Source organism: Chrysoperla carnea, chromosome 5 (genome assembly GCF_905475395.1).
Source record: "Chrysoperla carnea chromosome 5, inChrCarn1.1, whole genome shotgun sequence".
Taxonomy (NCBI): Eukaryota; Metazoa; Arthropoda; class Insecta; order Neuroptera; family Chrysopidae; genus Chrysoperla; species Chrysoperla carnea.
The window spans coordinates 94,398-115,032 of NC_058341.1; the positions used below are offsets into that span (position 1 = coordinate 94,398).

General features: G+C 28.7%; 2 protein-coding genes across 3 annotated transcripts in view; both read right to left on the reverse strand.

The window, feature by feature from the left end:
- The window catches only part of LOC123301533 (semaphorin-2A), a 441,589-nt gene that overhangs the window by 73,212 nt on the left and 347,742 nt on the right, over nucleotides 1-20,635 (reverse strand). For both annotated transcript variants that reach the window (XM_044884308.1, XM_044884309.1), the window contains exons 3-4: nucleotides 14,234-14,285; nucleotides 3,310-3,372 (exon numbers count right to left, since the gene is read on the reverse strand). In XM_044884308.1, coding sequence (XP_044740243.1) covers nucleotides 3,310-3,372; nucleotides 14,234-14,285 — 115 coding nt within the window. The remainder of the gene's footprint in view (nucleotides 1-3,309; nucleotides 3,373-14,233; nucleotides 14,286-20,635) is intronic.
- On the reverse strand, nucleotides 7,459-8,500 carry LOC123301534. The gene is made up of 3 exons (XM_044884310.1): nucleotides 7,927-8,500; nucleotides 7,639-7,867; nucleotides 7,459-7,565 (listed from the first exon to the last, which is right to left on the reverse strand). Exons 1-3 carry the CDS (start codon nucleotides 8,280-8,282, stop codon nucleotides 7,530-7,532), a joined length of 621 nt encoding a protein of 206 aa, XP_044740245.1. The 5' UTR covers nucleotides 8,283-8,500; the 3' UTR covers nucleotides 7,459-7,529.

Below are 20,635 nucleotides of genomic sequence, written 5' to 3' on the forward strand. Positions count from 1 at the left end.
ACCCATATCATCTAGTCTAACATATTCTATAAAGCATTATATCATTAAATATCGCATTGCGTTCGTTTCATTTTGTGTTTGCATGTTATCAACAAACTAATATCAGAATAAATATCTGTTTTGGTTCATGTAGATATCTATATATATGTATAGCGTTAATAAATATCTATATAGTTGGTTGCCTATCTTTATGCACTTTTCAATCCATGCCTTTTCTTGTCATGCAACCAAATATGTTATATTATTGCAAGAAATGGAATTAAAATGTTCATTGAAATGCCCTCACTGACTTTAACGCTGGCGCTGACTCACAGAACTATCGTCTTCGACTTTTATATTCATTATTATCAAATCAAATTAAATATTCAAGGTATAATTATTTACTAATCATTTATCGGTATAAATTATCCCTCTAGCAAGCTTTTTTCTGTCCTTTGATTAACCCCTAATTTTCAAGTTTATCATGTCTAGGTTTGACGAAAAATATACTCACGGGTTAAAAATATACCGCTTAGGAAAATATACGTCTAGGATTTTCTTGAATCAAGATTCGGAAATATCGAATCGACAATAGAGAACTTAAATCATTCAGACCATCATAATGTCTTCAAATATATTGAGACAGATTGTTGAAAGATAATTCTTTAGTAGTAAAAAATACATAAATAATACTCAAAAAAAAAGTTAAAAATATATTTAAATAATAAAATAAGTTTTATTGAGAGTTGAAATACAAAATAAAAATATTTTATTTTTTAGTAAATCTTGATGAGCCTGTACCTCTTTAAAACGAAAAACAATAAAAACTAGGTATTTTAGAAGAAAAAAACAAACATTAATGGTTCTTTGATTCGTATTCTTCGACTTAATACTACTCGTATCATCATCATTCTATTGATATTTAAGTGTTTTCGATCAAGTATGAAACAATCTTATACAATCAAGTATTCAATAAAGTATTCAACTATATGTAAGAAAATCTTTTTGCCATAGGCACAACAACCGAAAACTTACAAGTGAAATTTACAAAATTTAAAAAACCCTTGGCAAATTTTTCGGATACAGAATCCTTAACTCGCATTTGAAACATATCTAAGAACACTCTCCATTAAATTACTTTTCAAACAAAACTAAAAGAATCAAAATCGTTTTCCCCGTTTAGACGCTACGGTGCCATAAATCGGAAAAATTTCTCGATTTTAAATTTTGTAAGTTTTACTTGTTTAAGATAAAAGTTTATCAAGCCTGAGGATTGTAATTTTGAATATTGTGAAATTAATATCTCGAAACTATTGTAGCATTGAGTACTGCCTTGAGTTCTCGAATTTCTCAGTAAATAGGGAGTGGGGTACCTACTTTTCAAAATTTGAAGACTAAAAGGTACAGCTTTCTAAAGTTTTTATATGTTATCTTAATTTTAAATATACTTAAATATTCTGTTTGTATAACAAGCAAGCAAGAAAGCAAGCAAAGCTTAGCTTCAGAAAAGTATTAAAATAAATACATACAAGATGGATAGATCTTAAAAAATATAAACTTACTATCAAGTCAAAATAATGTGTTACAAGATGTATCAAAAAATTTATCTAGTATTGGAACTATGTTCCTATTATCGCACGTTATAATTTGTTTGCTGGTTGGGACGTAAAACCAAAAAAATGTGCAACAATTTAAAACGACCCCAAAATCCGACGATGTGTTACCTAGGAAACTAAAACTTATAAATGTCTTGATCAAGCCAAATGTAGGTAATGTATACACATATCGGGTTGACTACTAAATCAGAAGTATGTCTTTTTAAAACTAATATTACAAGACACACTGAATATTTTAAAAATTTGACAGAAGAAAAAAGCACAAAATGATCTGTATAATCAATCATTCAAACTAGCAAAAAAATCAAAGCAAAACTGACATTTATAAATAAACGAAGCTACGATAGGATCATAATTCCTACCGGGTGTTTCACGACACCTCTCTCTTTTAGAAAATTAGGTTGTTTTTTTGTTTTTGGGACATCCATTACTATTTGACTACGCCGAATAAAAAAAAATCTTGAACATATAAATAAATATATTTTATACACATGAGATACTCATAAATTTAAAAAAACCTTCGTTTTTTTTTTTTGCATTGCTTCCAGAAGCTCTGTACGAGTTTGTTGTTTATTACTATTACAAACTGTAGTAGTCGATGAGAAAAAAACAAGCCTAGAAATAAAAAACCCTAATATTTTTATTACCTAAAGCCCTCGAACCATACAAACACAACATATACACCTACACTTTAGAGTTAGAGAGTCATGTTAGACAATTTTATGAGACCAATATTTTTATAAGAAATGGTTGATAATAATTTTGAATTTGATATCGTAAATACTTCATTTTAGTTGGACGATAAATAAAAATATATTTTTGAATAAAAAATATCATAGTTTTTTTTTTTTTATTCACTTGGATATTAATGGATCTTTCCATGTTCATCTCTATATATTATAAATGCGAAAGTAAGCATATTTGTCTGTTTGTTTGTTACGCTTTCAAGCTAAAACTAGCGAATGGTTTTTAATGAAACTGTACAGCAATATAGCTGATAAATCAGAATAACACATGAGATATAATTTATAAAGATATATTAATAAGCAAATAAAAAAAAATTAAAAATTAATTTAATTTGACCTTACCATAAATTACAGATTTCTGTAAAAATAGTCAATATAAAATATTTCACGGCCATCTTCTCTGATATACTCAATGAATAACTACTATTGTACATTTAAAAAATAGAAAACCATATGTATAAAACAATCCTTACCATTATTACGAGTGTTTTAGAAAAGGGATAAGCGAGAACAATCTTTATCAATCTTTACTTTTAAACCCAGCGAAGCGGATGGGTATCACTCTTGACTCTAGTAGTCTATGAAATTGACTAGCCTGTCTGGTAATAAGGTTTTTGTTTTTATTAAAGTTTTTTTATGAAAATTGTTTTTCAAATAAATGAAACATTATATTTAAACTATTTCGTGTAATTATTTCAAAAATGTTTCAGAATTTTTCGTTTTTCCCTCTTACAAAATTTTGAATTTTTCAAGAAAACTAACCGAGAAATCGATCAAAGTGACAAAAATGAGAAATATATTTTCAGATTTCGATCTCGAAACTCTTTCTTTTTTATGATTAGTAAAGTTAATTCTATACAGTCGAGATTTTAGAAAAAAAAAATATAATGAAATTATTGTGAATATAATGCAAAGACAGCTTCTTCGAAAAATATCAGAGAAAAATATTAAGAAAAAAGTTGACTTACCTCACTTTTCCCCTTCGATACACAATTCGCCACATTACTTGGTTCCAAATTTAACACATCTCTCTGTAACAAAATAAAAAAATATATAAATATTTAATAAATAAAAAAAAAATTAAATTAATTTATGAATAAAACAAGAACGCCCTTTAGGTTTTGAAAACTAATTAAATAAGATTTTTAGTTTTTCATTTGTACGAAAACTAATAAATTTTTTTAAATTCATGTTTATTTCGAAATAAGGGGATGGATGTATGCTTGTTTCGTAATAATTTTATAGATTTATGACTCAAACAAAAAAATAATTTAAGAGGGTTGAAGATTTGTTTATTTGTTTTTTCTTAATCCATAAAAATGAGATAATTGGTAAGAAACATGCACTTTAATTAGGTAATTAAATGCCGTTTTTTTATAGGTTTTTTACGAGATATTTTACGTTTATGAATCATATTTTTTTTTGTGATGATTTGTTTATGTGAATTAAAAAAAAAAAAACTAAGGGATTAGAATTATGAATATTTTATGGTATCCGCTATTTTGGGAACTGTATTCATTCGAAAGCGAAAAGACATTTAAGGTATTTCGATACCGAAAAAATAAACATATGGTTCAAAAATTTGATTTTATTTATCAATTAATCATTCTTTTGAAGGTTTTTTTGTGAAAAATTCATAGATTTTCTGTACGGTTTAGGAGAAATAATTATCAATTTATATTTCGACAGATTTCAAAGCTTAAAACTTAATGAATATTGATAAAAGTTTTTTTAAATAAATGATAAAACATTTTTAAAAGCACTTATTAACTAAAAAAACCAACTTTTATTACGACTTCTTCATATATCACCATGTAGAAATAGCTGTTTTTAATTAATTAATTGATCGTAAACCGTAAAAAGAATCGATTTGAAATTTATACAGAAGTCGTATTAAATACTTAGTAATTAATACACAAAATTTCAAGCCCAATATTTCTAAATTTTTCCTCTCTCAAGGCTAATTTTGTTTGTGAAAGAATTGCTCAGTCTAAGACAGTTTATGCCATGAACATTTTATAATACATAATTTTGACTGCATATCAAAAAAGTTTTCGTCTACCTTCAACCTACCCCATCGATAAACTTGAAAATATAGAAAAGATATTTAACTGTCAGTTAAATTCTGTTTATAACTTTCTAAAATGAGATGCTCAAGTCATACCATAGAAGTTTCTATGTATGTATTATATTCTAATATCATACATCGTGACGGCATTCTAAGTACTTGGAGGGTGGTAGAGCAGGGTTATTTGAGGTAATATTATTTAAATTAGGTATAATAGATATAAAATAATAATTAAATTTTTGGTAACTTTGGTGTTTTAAAACACAAATTACCATCATATTGTGTGTCAAATGTCAAGAACATATCACACAAATAATTATTTTATTTAACAGGAGTGAAGCGTTAGCGTTATAAGAACAGGGAGTGCTTGTTGGTACTCGAACCCACAAACTGAACAGGATAGGTAAACCTTTACCTGGTTTTGTTATGATTATATTAAATGTATTATAAACAAGCGATGGTGGATGCGTCCATTTAGGGACCTGGATAATAACTTTTTGTTTTGTTGGGAGAAAGTATTGTCTTAAAGCATTTCGATAGCGAAATAAAATAGCGAATATGACACAAAATAAAACGCATTTTGGGTCAAATGTAGTGTCAGTCACATATGGATTTAACTATGATTTTTTTACTGTGTTCTATTAGGTTTTGCTCTCTTAAAGACGCTCTGGAAGATTAAAGAAATTCGAAGAAAGTAGCAAATAATTTTACAATATTTGTTTATTAAGAATTTCTATTTTCGAGATGAAAACATTATTTTCGTACTTGACATGTTGTTAAAACATTTATAAACAGTTGACTTGACTGTTGACTGTATTGTTTGTACAGTTAGTTCACTGTACAATATGTACAGGTCTTCACAGTTCAAGACTTACCAAACTGTAGCTGAATAGTTGATGGTATAGGTAAAACTACATTACCTACCTATTACCATTATTACCATTATTACCATTACTGTTTCTTACCCAACAATGTCTGTCTAAAATGCTAATAATTATAATTTAATAACATACGTTTAACATTCAATGCTATATTGTTTTACAGGGTGTCCTCCTCTCACAATGTTCATACAATCTTCATATACAGTGTTGCTTCAAATAACAAAGATTTAGCTTAACTTTTAATAGCACAAAGTGGCTTCTTTTTATCGCAAAAGTACAATTTTGTACGAGGGGCAGGAGCAATTTTGAATTAAAGACTTTTTTTTTTGTATGCACTTGGGCTAAGTGAAAATTTTAGGTGGGGATGAATGAATTCAAAAGTAGGCATATTTAACATCTAATGGGAAAACGGTAGGTGGATGATATTTTTTCATTGATTTCTCCAAAACTTGTCGGAGAAAATAATTTAGCTTTCGATATTTCGAAAAACAAAACAGGTATCGAAAAAATGTATTTTAATATCTCGTCTACATTCAAGAAGTTATAACATAATTCATCTTCAAATGTTGAGATAAATAAGGTAAATGCATTCAACCACAAGTTTTAAATTGGTGCTTTGGTGCTTATACCTCCTTAACAGTTTGCACAAACATAGAAAATCTATGAACATATTAAAATAAACTATATTTAGTGCTATAAACACCACAGATGGCGATTTATCGTCGAATGAAGTAAATAGAGGTAGTAGCCACAAAATCACTAAGTCAATAATTTATTAATCTCAAATTACATATAAATCAAAATATAGGAATAATAATAACGTATTCCTTGGAGCTGCTGGAGCTATATAGAGCATAGAGCTTGGTTTGTTGCAGCAATACAATATTGTTATAAACAACAATAAACTTTTGTTTTGTTCTGATCTAGAAATAGTTTCTAGTTTCTAGATAGTAATAAGGTAGGTACAACAACATTTTGTGATATTACATTTATATAACAAAATATAACACAATAGTTTCCAATTTCTTGTCTTCGTTTCTCTGGATACATCGTATAAACAACACGAAAAGTCGAAAGTAAATTTATCTAATTTCGAATTCCAAATTCTCTCAATAGTAGATTATAATAAGTGCACTTCGTTTAACCTTTTGGGTAGATAATTAATGAAAAACTTCTAAAATGCCCCAAAAACGTTTATTTCTTACCAGTTTCGCCCAGTTCTTACGTTTCGACATTGAAATTGTAAAAGAAATAGAAAGAGAACCTTAATAACGAAAACTAAGCGTTACGGGAAAGAATTACAAGATTATTTTTCTGTTGCATTCATCTATGAACGCGAAGAAAAAGTAGATCTTATCCATTTTTGTGACTCTTTGGCTAAAAGTATTTTTGATAACATTTAATATTTCGAGATGAAATTACTGTCGACCTTTCTGTATCGACTTAGGTATACATAATCTTCATGAAATGTTTTGCAATTTGATTCATTTTACCTTGATATATTTGCTTTGATTTATGAAGTGCATCTGGATTCCTTCTTGCATTTCGAAAACAATTCGAAAGTATATGAATATCGTTATGGCGAATACATAAACAGTTCATTGAATATCGAAGGAAGAAATAATTTTATATGTTAAGAGGTTGATCATCAACTGTATTATATGTGTCATTATGATTTTAGTAACATTTCCCCTTCAATAATTTTGTAACGTTTTGTAACTTCCATATATTATGAACAAGTGAGGTAACTTTTAGATGATTGCATTAAATAGTTACGTCAGTTTAATTCATTCGATGCATAATAGTAATATAAATTCCTTGTCATGTTGATTTCATGCAAAATTACTGACTCCATAAAATAAAAGGTGTCTTGGGGGTGCGCTTACTGTACTGGGGATACTGTTGGGTTGGGGGTGCGTTATCTGTACTTTGATATTTCTCTTTTCGCCTATTCGTAATTCATTTTCTTTCAGATAATTCCATTTATTATCACTTTATAGTGAAATTAAAGTCGATCAGTCGATTTTACTCGATTTTCGAGTTTCGATTTGATAGCAAGAGAAAATAATATACGAATAAATTTTGGGAATCAATAATAATTATATTTAAAAATAATTCATTTGGAGTAAATTGAGTTTCAATATACAGTTTTGAATATTTTGAGTAAAAGCGAAAATTGTTTAAATTTTAATCTGGGAGACATTTTCAATGTTTCAATGTTGGATCTATTATTTTCTTTTTATAAATCCGAAGCATTATCTGTGTTCTTGGTATGCTGAAAATTTAAGATAATGTTTTAATTTTCCAAGAAGAAATTAAAGATGTATTTATCAATTAATCATCCTTACCAAATTTCTTCGCTTACATACTGTTATTCGATTACATGTGGGTATCGAACATTGTGTGCCGGTGGTAACAGCCTTATTTAAATTTGGTAAAATTGGATATTCTTCTTCGGCTTCCATGTACGGGCATTCTGGACTACCGCAAGGAATTTTAACAGGACTTTGTGTTTGGACATTTTTAGTACCAAAAGGACATTCTGGACTTAGACATGGTTTACCTTTACGGCAAGAACTAGATCGGGAAAACGAAACATTAATATCGCAAACAGTTTTGGAAAGTAGAATACCCACCCAGGACTCATAAGATATCCCATTGGACAATCAACGATACCACAAAATGTTCCAACATTTATATCCGGTTCGGGTAAATCCGGTAATGTTGTTACACGTGACACTTCACAACGACGTGGTCCCCTACATGGTAAACCATAATTGTATTGCGTCATGATTTGGGGGCATTTTTTGACACCGCCACAACATGGAACCGATTCCAAAATTTGTTTCGCTTGTTTTGCAAGCGGTTCAATACCAATTTCCTTAAATAATTTCATTCCAGGACATTCCTCATCTCCACATAATCTTTTTGAGATTTCTTCCCGTGTGATATTCGGATCTAAATAAAAATCCCGTGTTATTGGTTCACACATTTTTGAATCTTCTCAAGTGCTGCGTTTAGATAAGTTCATTTTAACGCTCTTTGTTCCAGAGAATCCTTAACTCAAGTGCATTACATTCCCAAACTTGGCTCGTTTAGCTTCGTTTCATATTTCCAACAGACCAACCATTTTCATAGTAAAAATGCTATTGAAATGAATGTTTTTCGATAATTTCGTTTTGGAAGAATTTATACTGGGAATTTTGACATTGTGGTATGAGATTGACAGAATCACTATGGTTACTTAATATACATTTTTAAAATTTTTCTTTGTTTCAAGGCTCTTGGTGCAAAAAAAAATTGGGAAAATTGCTTTTATTTTTTTTCCTTTGTCAGCCCTTCTTTTGATTTAATTCAACTTGCGTAAAGAGTTTTAAGATTCAAAATTGATTTGGATAGGATATTTGCAGGTGCAGGAATTATTTTCAGGAAGTCTAGAGACTTTTTTTGTTTTGCCATTATAGCTAAAGAAGTTTCACTATTAAAATTCGAATTAACCTTTTAAAATTTTCATGATTTAAAAAAAAACAATAAAACTTTTCTGATTTTAATAATTATAATAATAAAACCTTTTTCAAAAACCGTAAAACCGTTTGATTTGGATGCCATGTTTTGTTTGTTGTGTAATAAATAAGTAAAGTAAGGTAGAATGGGTATATTGTACAATATATTGTATGGTAAACAAGATCAAAGGTGATATTTATTTATAAACAAAAAGGTTTTAAACCTTTAATGTAAACAGAATTGTAAATTAAAGGAGGATACATGAATGTATTGTGTAGACTAGGTATATGAGAGTCTAGTATTTATTATTATTATTATTAATTTTATGATAGAAAGCTTTTTGTGTTCATTCTGAAAATGAAAATTTAAAAGTTTTAAGGTTTTTATAAGCGGGGAGCCCGTCACAATAAAACTGCACTGGAAACTGAGAATCGAATCATCAAATGAATACGATTTCTTGAATCAAAATTACCGTATACACTTAGTTTGATCGAAAATGGAGTGCCAAAATTTTTCGAACTTTTTAACAGGAGTACCTCTTATAAAAACTTGCAAAAAATAGGGAAAATTTCTAGAAATTTAATTTTTCTACATATTATCAAGTAATAATTTTGGTATGTAAGTCTGTGTGAAAATTTGATTGATGTGAATCATTTATAGTCATATTCACCCATGATTCATGTTATAAAGGAATACAGTTTTAATTCACAGCTAAATCTATTGTAAATAACAAAACTAAATACCTAAAATTTATTCAATATTAACTAAAGTTTAACTTTATACTGGGATAGAAACTAGGAGTAACTAGGAATGAATAAAAGGATTGGTTGGGATAACTAAACTGGAGTGTTTTTTTATTACAAAGCATAGCAATTATTTTTAAAAAAAATGTTTTATATGAAAAATTTATTAACAGGCACCGTTTGTGAAATGGAAACTTTATACAACAAATATATCAACTTCCATTGTAGGAAATATGCTGGTTGTGACATAAAACCAAAAAATTTGTGACAATCTAAAACGAAATTCGATGATTCGATTCTTAGTTTCTGAGAAAATCGACCTTATGGAATAATTTTTGCCGATATTTTTTAAACTAAGCACCGAATCATAAAATGAAGACGATTTTTTTATTTTCCAGGTTGAAATTACTCTAGAAAATGATTTTTATCCAAATCGGAGCGAATCTGTTTACTCGATTTTTTTAATTTTCTGAGGCCGACCCCCCCTTTGAAAAAATTCGAAAAATCGAAAGTAATTTTATGTCTCCAATTTCGCCCGAACTTTGTATAAAAGGTAATTTTGAGCAAAAAAATACAAAAATCGTATTCATTTGATGATTCGAATATTAGTTTCTGAGAAAATCGACCTTATGGTATAATTTTTGCCGATATTGTTGAAACGAATCCCCTGTATTTATACAATTGAATGTACTTAGTTTTAGTATCTACACATAAATGCGTTTTAGTTTTGGTCGGTTATGTCTGCGTACACTAAAACCGAAGTACCTAACTATGTTTAATTATAAGGTATCGGTTCAATAACGGTTCGTTAACTGATACAGTCCGTTAATATTAAATTGTAATTGTTATACATTGAATATTCAAATACTTTGGTTTAGAGAATTAGGTATCTCTATCTCTAATTTGAATTCGGTTTGGGTTAAATAAATTTGTCACCGATAGTTGAAAATGTGATGGATATAACCTTTTAAGATACGATCGATAATGTGCTAAGTGAATTATTTTATATCCCCTACCGACTGCGCCAAAAAAATAAATCACTATAAAAACAAGACAATTTCTATGACGTAAACCTAAAACAAATGAAATATCGTAAAAGCGTCAAAAATCAAAGTTAAAAATCACAATTTTAAAATGAAATAATTCAAAATTTTGCCTTGTAAGAGGTCCCAAAACTATGTTTATTATGATCACGGGACTTTGAACTATCATTTACAGCAAAACCACTTTAACACAGTATCTTATCTGTCTCACGGTCTACTACACAAAATAAACATTTATTGAAAAGATATAATTCCCTACCGGCTGCGCCAAATGAAAGAATACATTTCTATTAAACAATAATTCATCATTTTATTGTACTTTTTATAAACAGTTGTTGAATATGAAGTTCATTATCAAATATAAGTGCTATCATTTAAAATATTTTATTTCATGGATGGTTTTTACTGTGGGTATGGGGGTGGGGGTGTTGGTAGATTGTTAGGTGAAACATTTCATTCATTCTTCAAGCATAAAACTACAAAAACATAAATAAACAAAACAACAACAACAACAGAACAGTTAAAATGAAACATATCCAACAAACATACAAAATGAAAATGAACAGTATAGCTTTTTGATGGTGATGTAGTTTTGTTGTATATACTATTAACACACACCCAGTGAGAGTTGTATACAGGGTGTCAAGGTAAGTTGGCTACATATGGAAAATTTTTATAGTATAAGGTTTATGAAAAAAATTAGTAAATAAACATTTGAATTACGAAGATTGATTAATTTTGATGGCAGATAACGTGTTTTGAACCGTTTTCTCTATTACCTGTCCAAAATGGTCTACATTTCTAAACGAACCTTTAACATTCCTATCGAAGCTGAATCTTAATATTTTTAGAAGCAGTATGGGTATAGGTATGGAGGTTAGCGGGCCATGCTCGAGCATCGGGCCTCGAAGCAATGGTTCAGAGCACCAAGCCAAATAGACCCTTGTACTCCATCCCCGCTACGCTTTTCAGTGGCTATTATAACCAACTGATGTACTGAAACCCAGGATTTGCCTAGCGCTTAGTTTCTGAATTTCTTCTGGTTCGACTATGGCCGGACCAAACCATTTCCTTCGCTGCTGTATGCGTAACAGAGAAAGTGGATCGATGTTTCTTCTGAATTTTCTCCGCATCTGTCACACGCGGGAGATTGTCTTTTTCCAATCTGATGTTGGAACTTGTTCAGGTTATCATGCCCTGTGAGTAACTCTACGATGAATCTAATATCAGCTCTGTTTAGTTTCAAGATCTCCTCGGCTCTGTTACCGAGCGAGTTTCCTTCACCCAACAGGCTTTTGGCGATTCGCCCTCCCTCGTAGCTGGTCCATGCCTTCTTAGCTAGCTAGACACCCTGTATATAATATACGTTTATATAAAACGTATTATTGTTTCCTCATTTGTTTTACACGTAAATTAAACGTGTTTCAAAACTAATTAAAACTGTTTATTTCACCTTCAGACAACCAAAACATTCAAAACAAAAACATTTGTATTTACTACGAAGTACGATTGCATGTCTCTGTCTATCTATCACTCTCATACTTTAAGACTTTGTATATTTATTTATTCAGTCATTTTCATACAAATATAAATGTGTTCAAGTCATTTTCCGTACTGTCAAATAGTCACATTTTCTATTTCATTTCAAAACTGAATGAAGTTTATTATTATACCTAACATGGGGGTAGGTAGGTAGACTGGTTGCGACATGAGGTGGTGGGAAAACGGCAAGTAATGGCATAAAATATGGGTTGCTTGTTGGGAATAAAATTAAACTCTCACAAGGTTTTGATATGTTTATGGGTACAGTGGCTTTAATAGATGATTTTGCTGTTTGGACAGTGGGTGAAGACTATCTCTGGTAGTTGCATAACGAATCTTTACAGAACGTACCAAGCCACAAGGTTTTCTGGTAAACTAAAAACAATTGCAAGATGTTTCTTAAAGAAGACATATTAAAAAAGCAAATCTTAGATCAAGATAAGAAAATACTTGTGGTATTACAAGACAGATATGGTCTGAGTACAATGGTAGGGGTTCCGAAAACATTACACCGCTTCCAAGGGTCTCTATTAGCAAAATTGTTTTTGCTTCTACAGGATACTGGCTAAGCGACAAACACACTGAATGCCTGAGCGTGGCAGTGAGGAAAGTGAAGAAAGGATATATATCGCCTTCTCTGTTAGTGTCCACCAGTCTAAGAGTGCTCCACCCCCAGATAGCCACTCTGAATAGATTATAATTGCCTGATTGATACGCTTTTTTCACGTCTCCAAGCGAAATTGAGATATTTTGAGAAGGAAAACAATAGAAACACGTAGGTATGTGCATGTGACAATGACTTCAAAGCTTCAAAAAAATGAAACGTAGTGGTAGACTTTTTTTACTCTTAGGTAGGTTTTTTACTCTTTGAATTCGAATATTCGCCACCAAAATGTACCAAAGTATGCTGATGAGATGCACTTGTATAAACAAGAATATATATCTAGCTTTTTCCCCCCAGAAAATAATCAGAAAATATTATTAATGAGCAGTAAGAAAATGCTAAATGTGTCACTGCATAAGGATGTCTCTAAATGTATAAAAATTGTTTGCAGACCTCGTACTTTTAGCATTATAGCAACATTTAAATGTTTATTTGTTTTGTTGAAATGTCTATCATACAGAAAATATAATAACATCCGGTCAAAAATATTATAATAATGGATACGTCAACGTGAAAAAAAAGTATTAGCAGTAAGACTTCTTTAAAGAAAATTACTTCAAAGTAAACCAGTTAAAAATATAATAAACTAGTTGACCAGGTCGCTTGTTGTTGTGGCTTAGTTAAAGTACAATCAGTTTATATTATATTATCTTTATTCCAATATATCCGAAATAAGCCTCAGATCGAAATTTGGTAAAGAGCTTTTTCTTTCTTTTTTTTGTCAGCTTATTCAGACACCCAAGAGGTCGGTAATATATTGAAAAACCAAAAAATATATGCATCTTATATTTTTAAACGAGCAATTGAAAATATGACATCTATTGGTGACAAAATAAAGTACATTACCGGGATTTTCAAATTAGTATTTGTGTGGAGACATTTTAAAAAGTTGTTATATTAGTGATAACATTTGTGTCTTTTTAAACTCAAAAATATCGAGTAAAGCTGGGCCATTCTAGTCTATATTTTTTTTAAAATTAATAAATGTGATTGTTATAATATTATTAATAATTATAATAATTATTAATAATATTATTATCTACATATATGACCAGCCATCACACTCTCAACATTTTGTTTTCATATTATTTAATATTCACAATATTTAGTAAATACAAGTGATAGAAATTAAATAGCTATTTTAAATATAATTAATAATAATTATCATTATGATTATTATTATTATTATTATAATAATTAATAATTATCAGTTTAAAATCAATTATATGAATGTAATTATATAGATTTTAGTTTTTAGTTATTACAGCTAATAAATATTTCTACCAATATTTTATTATTAATATTTATGAATGAATAATAATCATAATTATATGTATTTGAAGAGAGTTATTTAAAATTATAATGCTATTATTGTTGAAACATGTTGAAAAATCAACGATTCTTAAAAAAATAAAATAAAAATAGTAAAATAGTAAAATAGACTTACCTCACAATACGATTGACTAATATTACTTAAGTTTAGTCGATACACACGATCCCTGTAACAAAAATAAAGAAATATTTTAGTAAAATTAAATTACAATGAGTTTAATCGAAATCATTGGCGTATATTCAAACCAAAAACGAGAAATTTACCAATGAAACTTTGTGAACTTTCATCAATATTCCTCAAGTTTTAAGCATTGAGTTGACTTTGATAATTAATCTCTCCTAAACTCGTACAGAGAAATCGATTGGAATTTTTCACAAAAGACGCGCATAAAAGACTGATTAATTAATAAATAAAATATCAAATCTTTGGTATCATTTCAAATTTACGGTATCGAAATACCTTTATCATTTCTTTATACGTCTTTTGTCAAAAATTCATATCGATTCTCAGAACGGTTTAGGAGAAATTAACTATTAAAGTCTGTGTTTTTTTTTTGTATCGAAGTACCTTAATATAATTGATATTCCTTTCACCAACTACCTTAACTATTTGTGATATTATTATTGTTAAATAAATACAATATATATGTATATTTACAATTATTAAACAATATTACAACTTAAGATAAATATTAAGAGACAAATTAAAGTATCTGTTTATTTATCTAGATACAGATATGATATCTAAATACTATCTAGCTCAATCCCTTTCACTTATTATAATATTGACTAGTTTGATAATTATAGAAAGACAAATAATATATATATTTAAGATTATTATATAATAATTATTATCATTTTATAATTATTGTTATATAATTAAAATAGTTATTCAATCGTATATACTGACTAAATAGTATACTTGGGTACACGGAGCAAAATAAACGGATTCAATAACGAACATTTTATAGTGGTTGTTCAGCAGTTTGAGCAAGTAGTCCTTTGATCACAATAAACATAGCTTTGTTGGGGTCACTTGCGGTCTTGGGGTGTTGGGGTCTCAAAAAAGTTTTCATCATGAAGAGAATTTATCACAGATTCTGAAAAACACTTTGAAAGATAAAGAAACTTTGGCTATTGACGCCTTTTCGATACTTTTAAAGCATTTTCTTACATTTACATCATACAAATTGCCTAGTTGACTAGTTGACTTGTCACGTGACACTTGTCACGTGAGTTACTTTAAGATACTGAAAGCTAAAAGTACAACAGCGTTGGCAATATACTAAAGTTTTTTCTAATTAAAAACAGTCATATTTTTTTCGGGATTTTTCACTTTTTCATTTTATAGAAATATGGACGATTCCATATTTATTGTGAACTAAGACATTTTTCTTATCTTAATTTTGGAAAGATACCCATATTTCCTGTCTCCGTGTCCTTGTATATACACTAGTGCTAACTTATACAATGTATATCTTTGTTAGTTTTGTATTTATAATAATATAATAAGAAAACTAACTTCATGTCTCTCTGTAACAATTATATAAGTAATCGTCACATTACACATTCATTCTTATTGTTGTTGTTACTTGCATTGTTACAACTTTACAAGTTAAAGTAAGTAATAATTACACAAATATTGTAATAAGTTTCTTAATATTCATGTAATAATCATATATAAACAAATATATATACACTACACAATATTATACAAGATGTCCCAGAAGGATAGAACTTAAATTTAAAACCGATTCGGAAAAAAAGCCAAGGATTTGCTACTCCTAAGCTTTTCCTTGTTAATTATAAAAATAACAATAATAATCTTTATTCAAATAAAACAAATATAAGCGAATTACCGCAGGAAATGGAGCTATTGCTTTTGTAATGATGATGTTCAAATGTTCATCAATCTAACCTAATAGATGTCAAAAATGATCATCGTTAAAATTTATACATGTATCTACGTTTTTATGTGTCTGCACCCACTCTATTGCTCGCAATTTATGTCCGATTTGAATAAAATTTAGTATCAATTGATCTCACGTACTCGGGTTCATGTTATATACCCGGTCAGTTGCCCCGGTTGGGCTAGGATATTTGGGCTAGCGATACTAGTTACCTTGCAGGGTTTCCATAAGTTGGGGCAGTATAATCAGTACTGGCCTGTCACCTTTCATGGCTCACGTCATCGGGCCTTCTTTTCATTCCCTGATCGGGCCCTGGCTGCAAGTCGGGCAGTAATCGGGCAATTTCTACCAGGGAAGAAGGATTTTGATATTTGAAAGGTCAATCTTCACCTTAAATACGACCGCACGCTGTATAATGTAGATATAGAATAAATACTCGAACCATTCGTATGGTAATTAAAACTTTTTTATAACTAAGTTTTCATTTACAATAATTTTTCCCATTTTTTTTTATTGTAAATATAAAAAGTTAGTTGTATTTTTCTAGAATAATATCAAGAAAAAAAAAATTGATCAAATATAGTAAAACAGTTTTATTCGAAAGAAACCTTTCTATGAAAATATAACAATATCCTACAATTAAGGTCACGTTAATTGAGATTGATGTCTGTAGAAAACTTATTTTTAACCCCCGAACCAAAAAAGGGGTGTCATAAGTTTGACCGCTATGTGTGTGAGTGTGTGCGCCTAAATGGATTAACCGATTTGGATTTTTTGTTGTTTGAAAGGTAATTTAATGGGGAGTGTTCATAGCTATATATATATAAAACAAATTTTTATGATATCTTATTCACAACTTGTTTAATTTCAGTTTCAAATCTTTACCATTCTTAGTGGAAAACCCATAATAATATAACATTATCTTCCCGGTTCATCCCGATTCATTTTGTTACGATATTTTGTTGTTGTAGATATGTCATACTGTCAGTTCATCTGTCAATTATTACATAAATAAACATATTTAATTCCTTGGAATTCTCAATGGATTTCATTCACATTGTGAGTACCATACACACAGGAAGCGCTGGTTGCTTTTATTGCGCAAAAAGTGAATGTTTATCTCAACTTGATTCTTCTTCTAGCTAGAATGAGTGTTGTTTTTAATTTTTCAAAACTTATTTTCTGACATTTTAATGTTTACCTTTATCAATTTTTATTTATTATTCTTGTTTTAATGTTTTTCTTAAGGTCACTCGTAGGAATTGGAGATAAAAATATCTTACAAGTCTCTTTTCGCAAATTGGCAAATTTTTTTGATACATCTTTTCTTTTTTGAGTTATCCTGTTAGCGGACGGACGGACGAACAGCCGAAAAAGGACTAATTACGTGATTTAATACGAAACTAAATGTAAAAAATTTTTCTAAGTGTTACAAACTTGGGACTAAAATTAGTATACTTTGATATATATTTCATTTATACAAGGTATAACAGTGTAAAATTTTCTAGAAAAAGAAATCAGTCTATTCGCTTTGAAACGAGATAAACTGTCCAGCCTGGTCTATAAAACTGGTACATTTAAGTAATGGTTCGAAGGAAAACTTATTTGCAAAAAAGTTGACACGTTTTTTAAAAATTTTCTTCTAGAACACATAAAACTGTCAATATAAATTATTTTCTAATTCGATAATAAAATTTATTTATAAATAAATAAAGGAATCTTTTAAAATGTATACGTTATGAAATTTATTATTTAGTTTTTAATAAAATTTATATCTTTTAAATAAAAGCCATTAACACATCTGTCTCTCTTTCGAAAAAAAGAAAAATTTCTACAAAATTCTAAGAAAATAAAAAATTTATTTAAAGATATTTTTATCCGAGCTCCATTAAATTAAATAAAGTAATTACTGCGACTTTTTAACTAGATAAAAAATGTATATAGTTTTCTCGAAGAAAAAATAGAAGATAATTTTCAATTATCGTTGATGGAGAGGCATTTTATTTCTAAAGTGTTATTAGCTATTTAGGAAAAAATGAATAATATTTTTTTTATTAAATTTGTCTAGAATTTATTTCGATGTCATATTATTGCTTGCTTACAGGGATTATATGTTCAAGAGGAAGGTTTTTAAAAGATCAGAGTAGACATCAATCATAATATGTAAATCTATATTCGAATTCAATTGCCATTACTTCGAAATTGTTATAGAAAAAAATAACATATACACATATTACATATTACAAAAAAAAATAAATGAAAAATTTTCTTTAAAAAAAAAATTACATTGAATGAAACATTAAACCCACCCTTAATAATTCTTCATATAATTTCATTTTTTTTGTTGATAATTTGGATAAAAAGACGAATTTATTAGGAAAAAAATCATGGTGTAAAATCTTCACAATACGTCAATATACAAAAAAAATTGTTTCCTTGTTTTTTAAAGTTAAGTCCTGAACATAGTGCTCATGAGAAGACAAAATGTTTTATTTTTGATATTTTAGAAATAAAATATAGCTACTTTTATTTTTTACTGCATGAAATAATTGTAATATTAGTTTAAAAACGACATACTTTCTGATTTAGTAGTCAATCCAATATGGGTGTACATTACCTAGATTTGGATTTAAAATTACTTATACCAACTTTAAATTATCTCTATTATGTTTAACTTCTAATAACTCACTATTTTAAATGAAAAAATTAAAAATTTTGATTAAATTACAAATCGACAAATTATAAAAAATATTTTTGCTTGAAAAAGTTTTAGTTTCCTAGATGACCTAGATGAAAAAGGGTCGGTTTTCGTGTTGTTTTTTTTATAATACTTTTTCGGTTTTACTTCCTAAATATCAAACATATCACAAAGATAACATGCGATCAGGAATATAGTTCCAATAATGTGCGAAATTCAAGGTTTAACTTCAAATTTTTACGGGCTGTGAGTCTCTGGGGTAAAGTCTATTTAGGTGCGATTGAATCTTGTACATGGAGGTGAAATAAATGTATTTATTGCAAGAAAAACTGAACATTTATCTAGAGAGGGGAGCGATAACAAAAAACCTGCTATTATTACTATTTTTTTCGGAGGGGTTCCTTATGTAATAGCAATACATACATAGTTATACGGATTTAAAATTGATTATTCAAAGGCAGAAAGTTTTGTTGCAATATCTTTTATTTCTGGGTGGTAATCCCTTTAAAACATATCAAGAGTTACATATGATAATAATGGTTTGATGGGTGTTTGATAGAATATTCCTATTTCGGCGTAGTACTAGAATATTGTTTTTTCATGTTTTTGACAGGTCCAATTGGGAATCGAAACTTGAAACCCTGATTGGTTACTGTACTAAAGCTCTTTGATACACTTAGTTTTTTTTTTAAACATGTATTGTTTTCCCCGAACTTATGAAATGGGAAAATATAAACCAGCTGTGCTGGATATGACTTTTAAAAGCGAGAACAATAATATTCTGATTGAAAATTGAAGTATCTAAAATCAGTTTTTCACAATATTCGAAGACTTCCACAAGAAATTCTAATGGAATTAATGTAAAACTCTAATTGAATAACAGGCCATCACAAATATGTGTTTTAAGATATATTCTTACATCAAGATATTTATGATTTCGACTTTCGAGATGAAAACAATAACTTGCTTTAAGAAAGTGGAAAATGATATTTAAAAGTTTCTTTTTTTTTTACCCTTACGTTAGTTTTGGGTTGGATTGGGATAATAACTTTTGACGAATTGAAAAAGTATGTTTGATAATTTTAATATAATCACGAAAAAAGGTAAAGATCTTTCGAGTTTTTATGTATTTCTACATAAAGTCAATTCATTGGATTATGGGTAATAACTTTTTGTAATATACATTGTACGTTTTTTTCATCTTAAATCCATGATGGGACTGTTTTTTATCCTTTAAAAATAAATAGTAAATCTTTTTTTTTTACATTCCATACCATTTTCTTACTTTTTTTCGTACAATTATAGTATTTTTCGCCAAAACTGAAATGTGTCTTGGTGTTTCAAAATACAACTATGATGACGGACTTGAATTGGCCTTCAGGAAGCATTAAATGAATCGATGGATTTGAAAAAAAAAACTATTGTAATTTACAACAATACTGTCTAATAAAAAGTACTCTACTCTATGGTCTATTCATTTCTCATGGACTATTGTCTGCCATATTGATTGTTCGATAAAATACATAAATTGGCGAGTACCTATCAAATGTATCGATAGAAATTTTCACGTTTGATAAAATTAAAAATATTGAATGTTTAAAAAAAAAATATTCAAGAATCACTTAACCCATAAACATTCATCAAATTATTTGATAATTAATCTAACATGCAATAACAACACATTTATGTTACTATAATTACAGGGTGTATCAGAAACAAAACCCGTAAACGTTTATTTGAGTCAAGTTTATTGGTAGAAATAATAATTCAATGTAAAAATTGAATTAAAAATTTTTAATGCTTATAACTTCTTCGTTTTTTCATCAATTTTAATTTAATTTTCAAATTTTGTCATGGTATCAAGTCTAGTTTTACATTTTAATGGAAAATATGGCACAAATTCGATATC

Excerpts from the sequence above, each read along its gene's own strand:
- LOC123301534 (XM_044884310.1), bottom strand. The coding sequence starts at position 8,282 with ATGTGTGAACCAATAACACGGGATTTTTATTTAGATCCGAATATCACA. Across the intron at positions 7,868-7,926 it reads GGATATCTTATGAGTCCTGG|TTCTTGCCGTAAAGGTAAAC; the intron begins GTGGGTATTCTA and ends TTCCCGATCTAG. Across the intron at positions 7,566-7,638 it reads TATGTAAGCGAAGAAATTTG|CATACCAAGAACACAGATAA; the intron begins GTAAGGATGATT and ends TTAAATTTTCAG.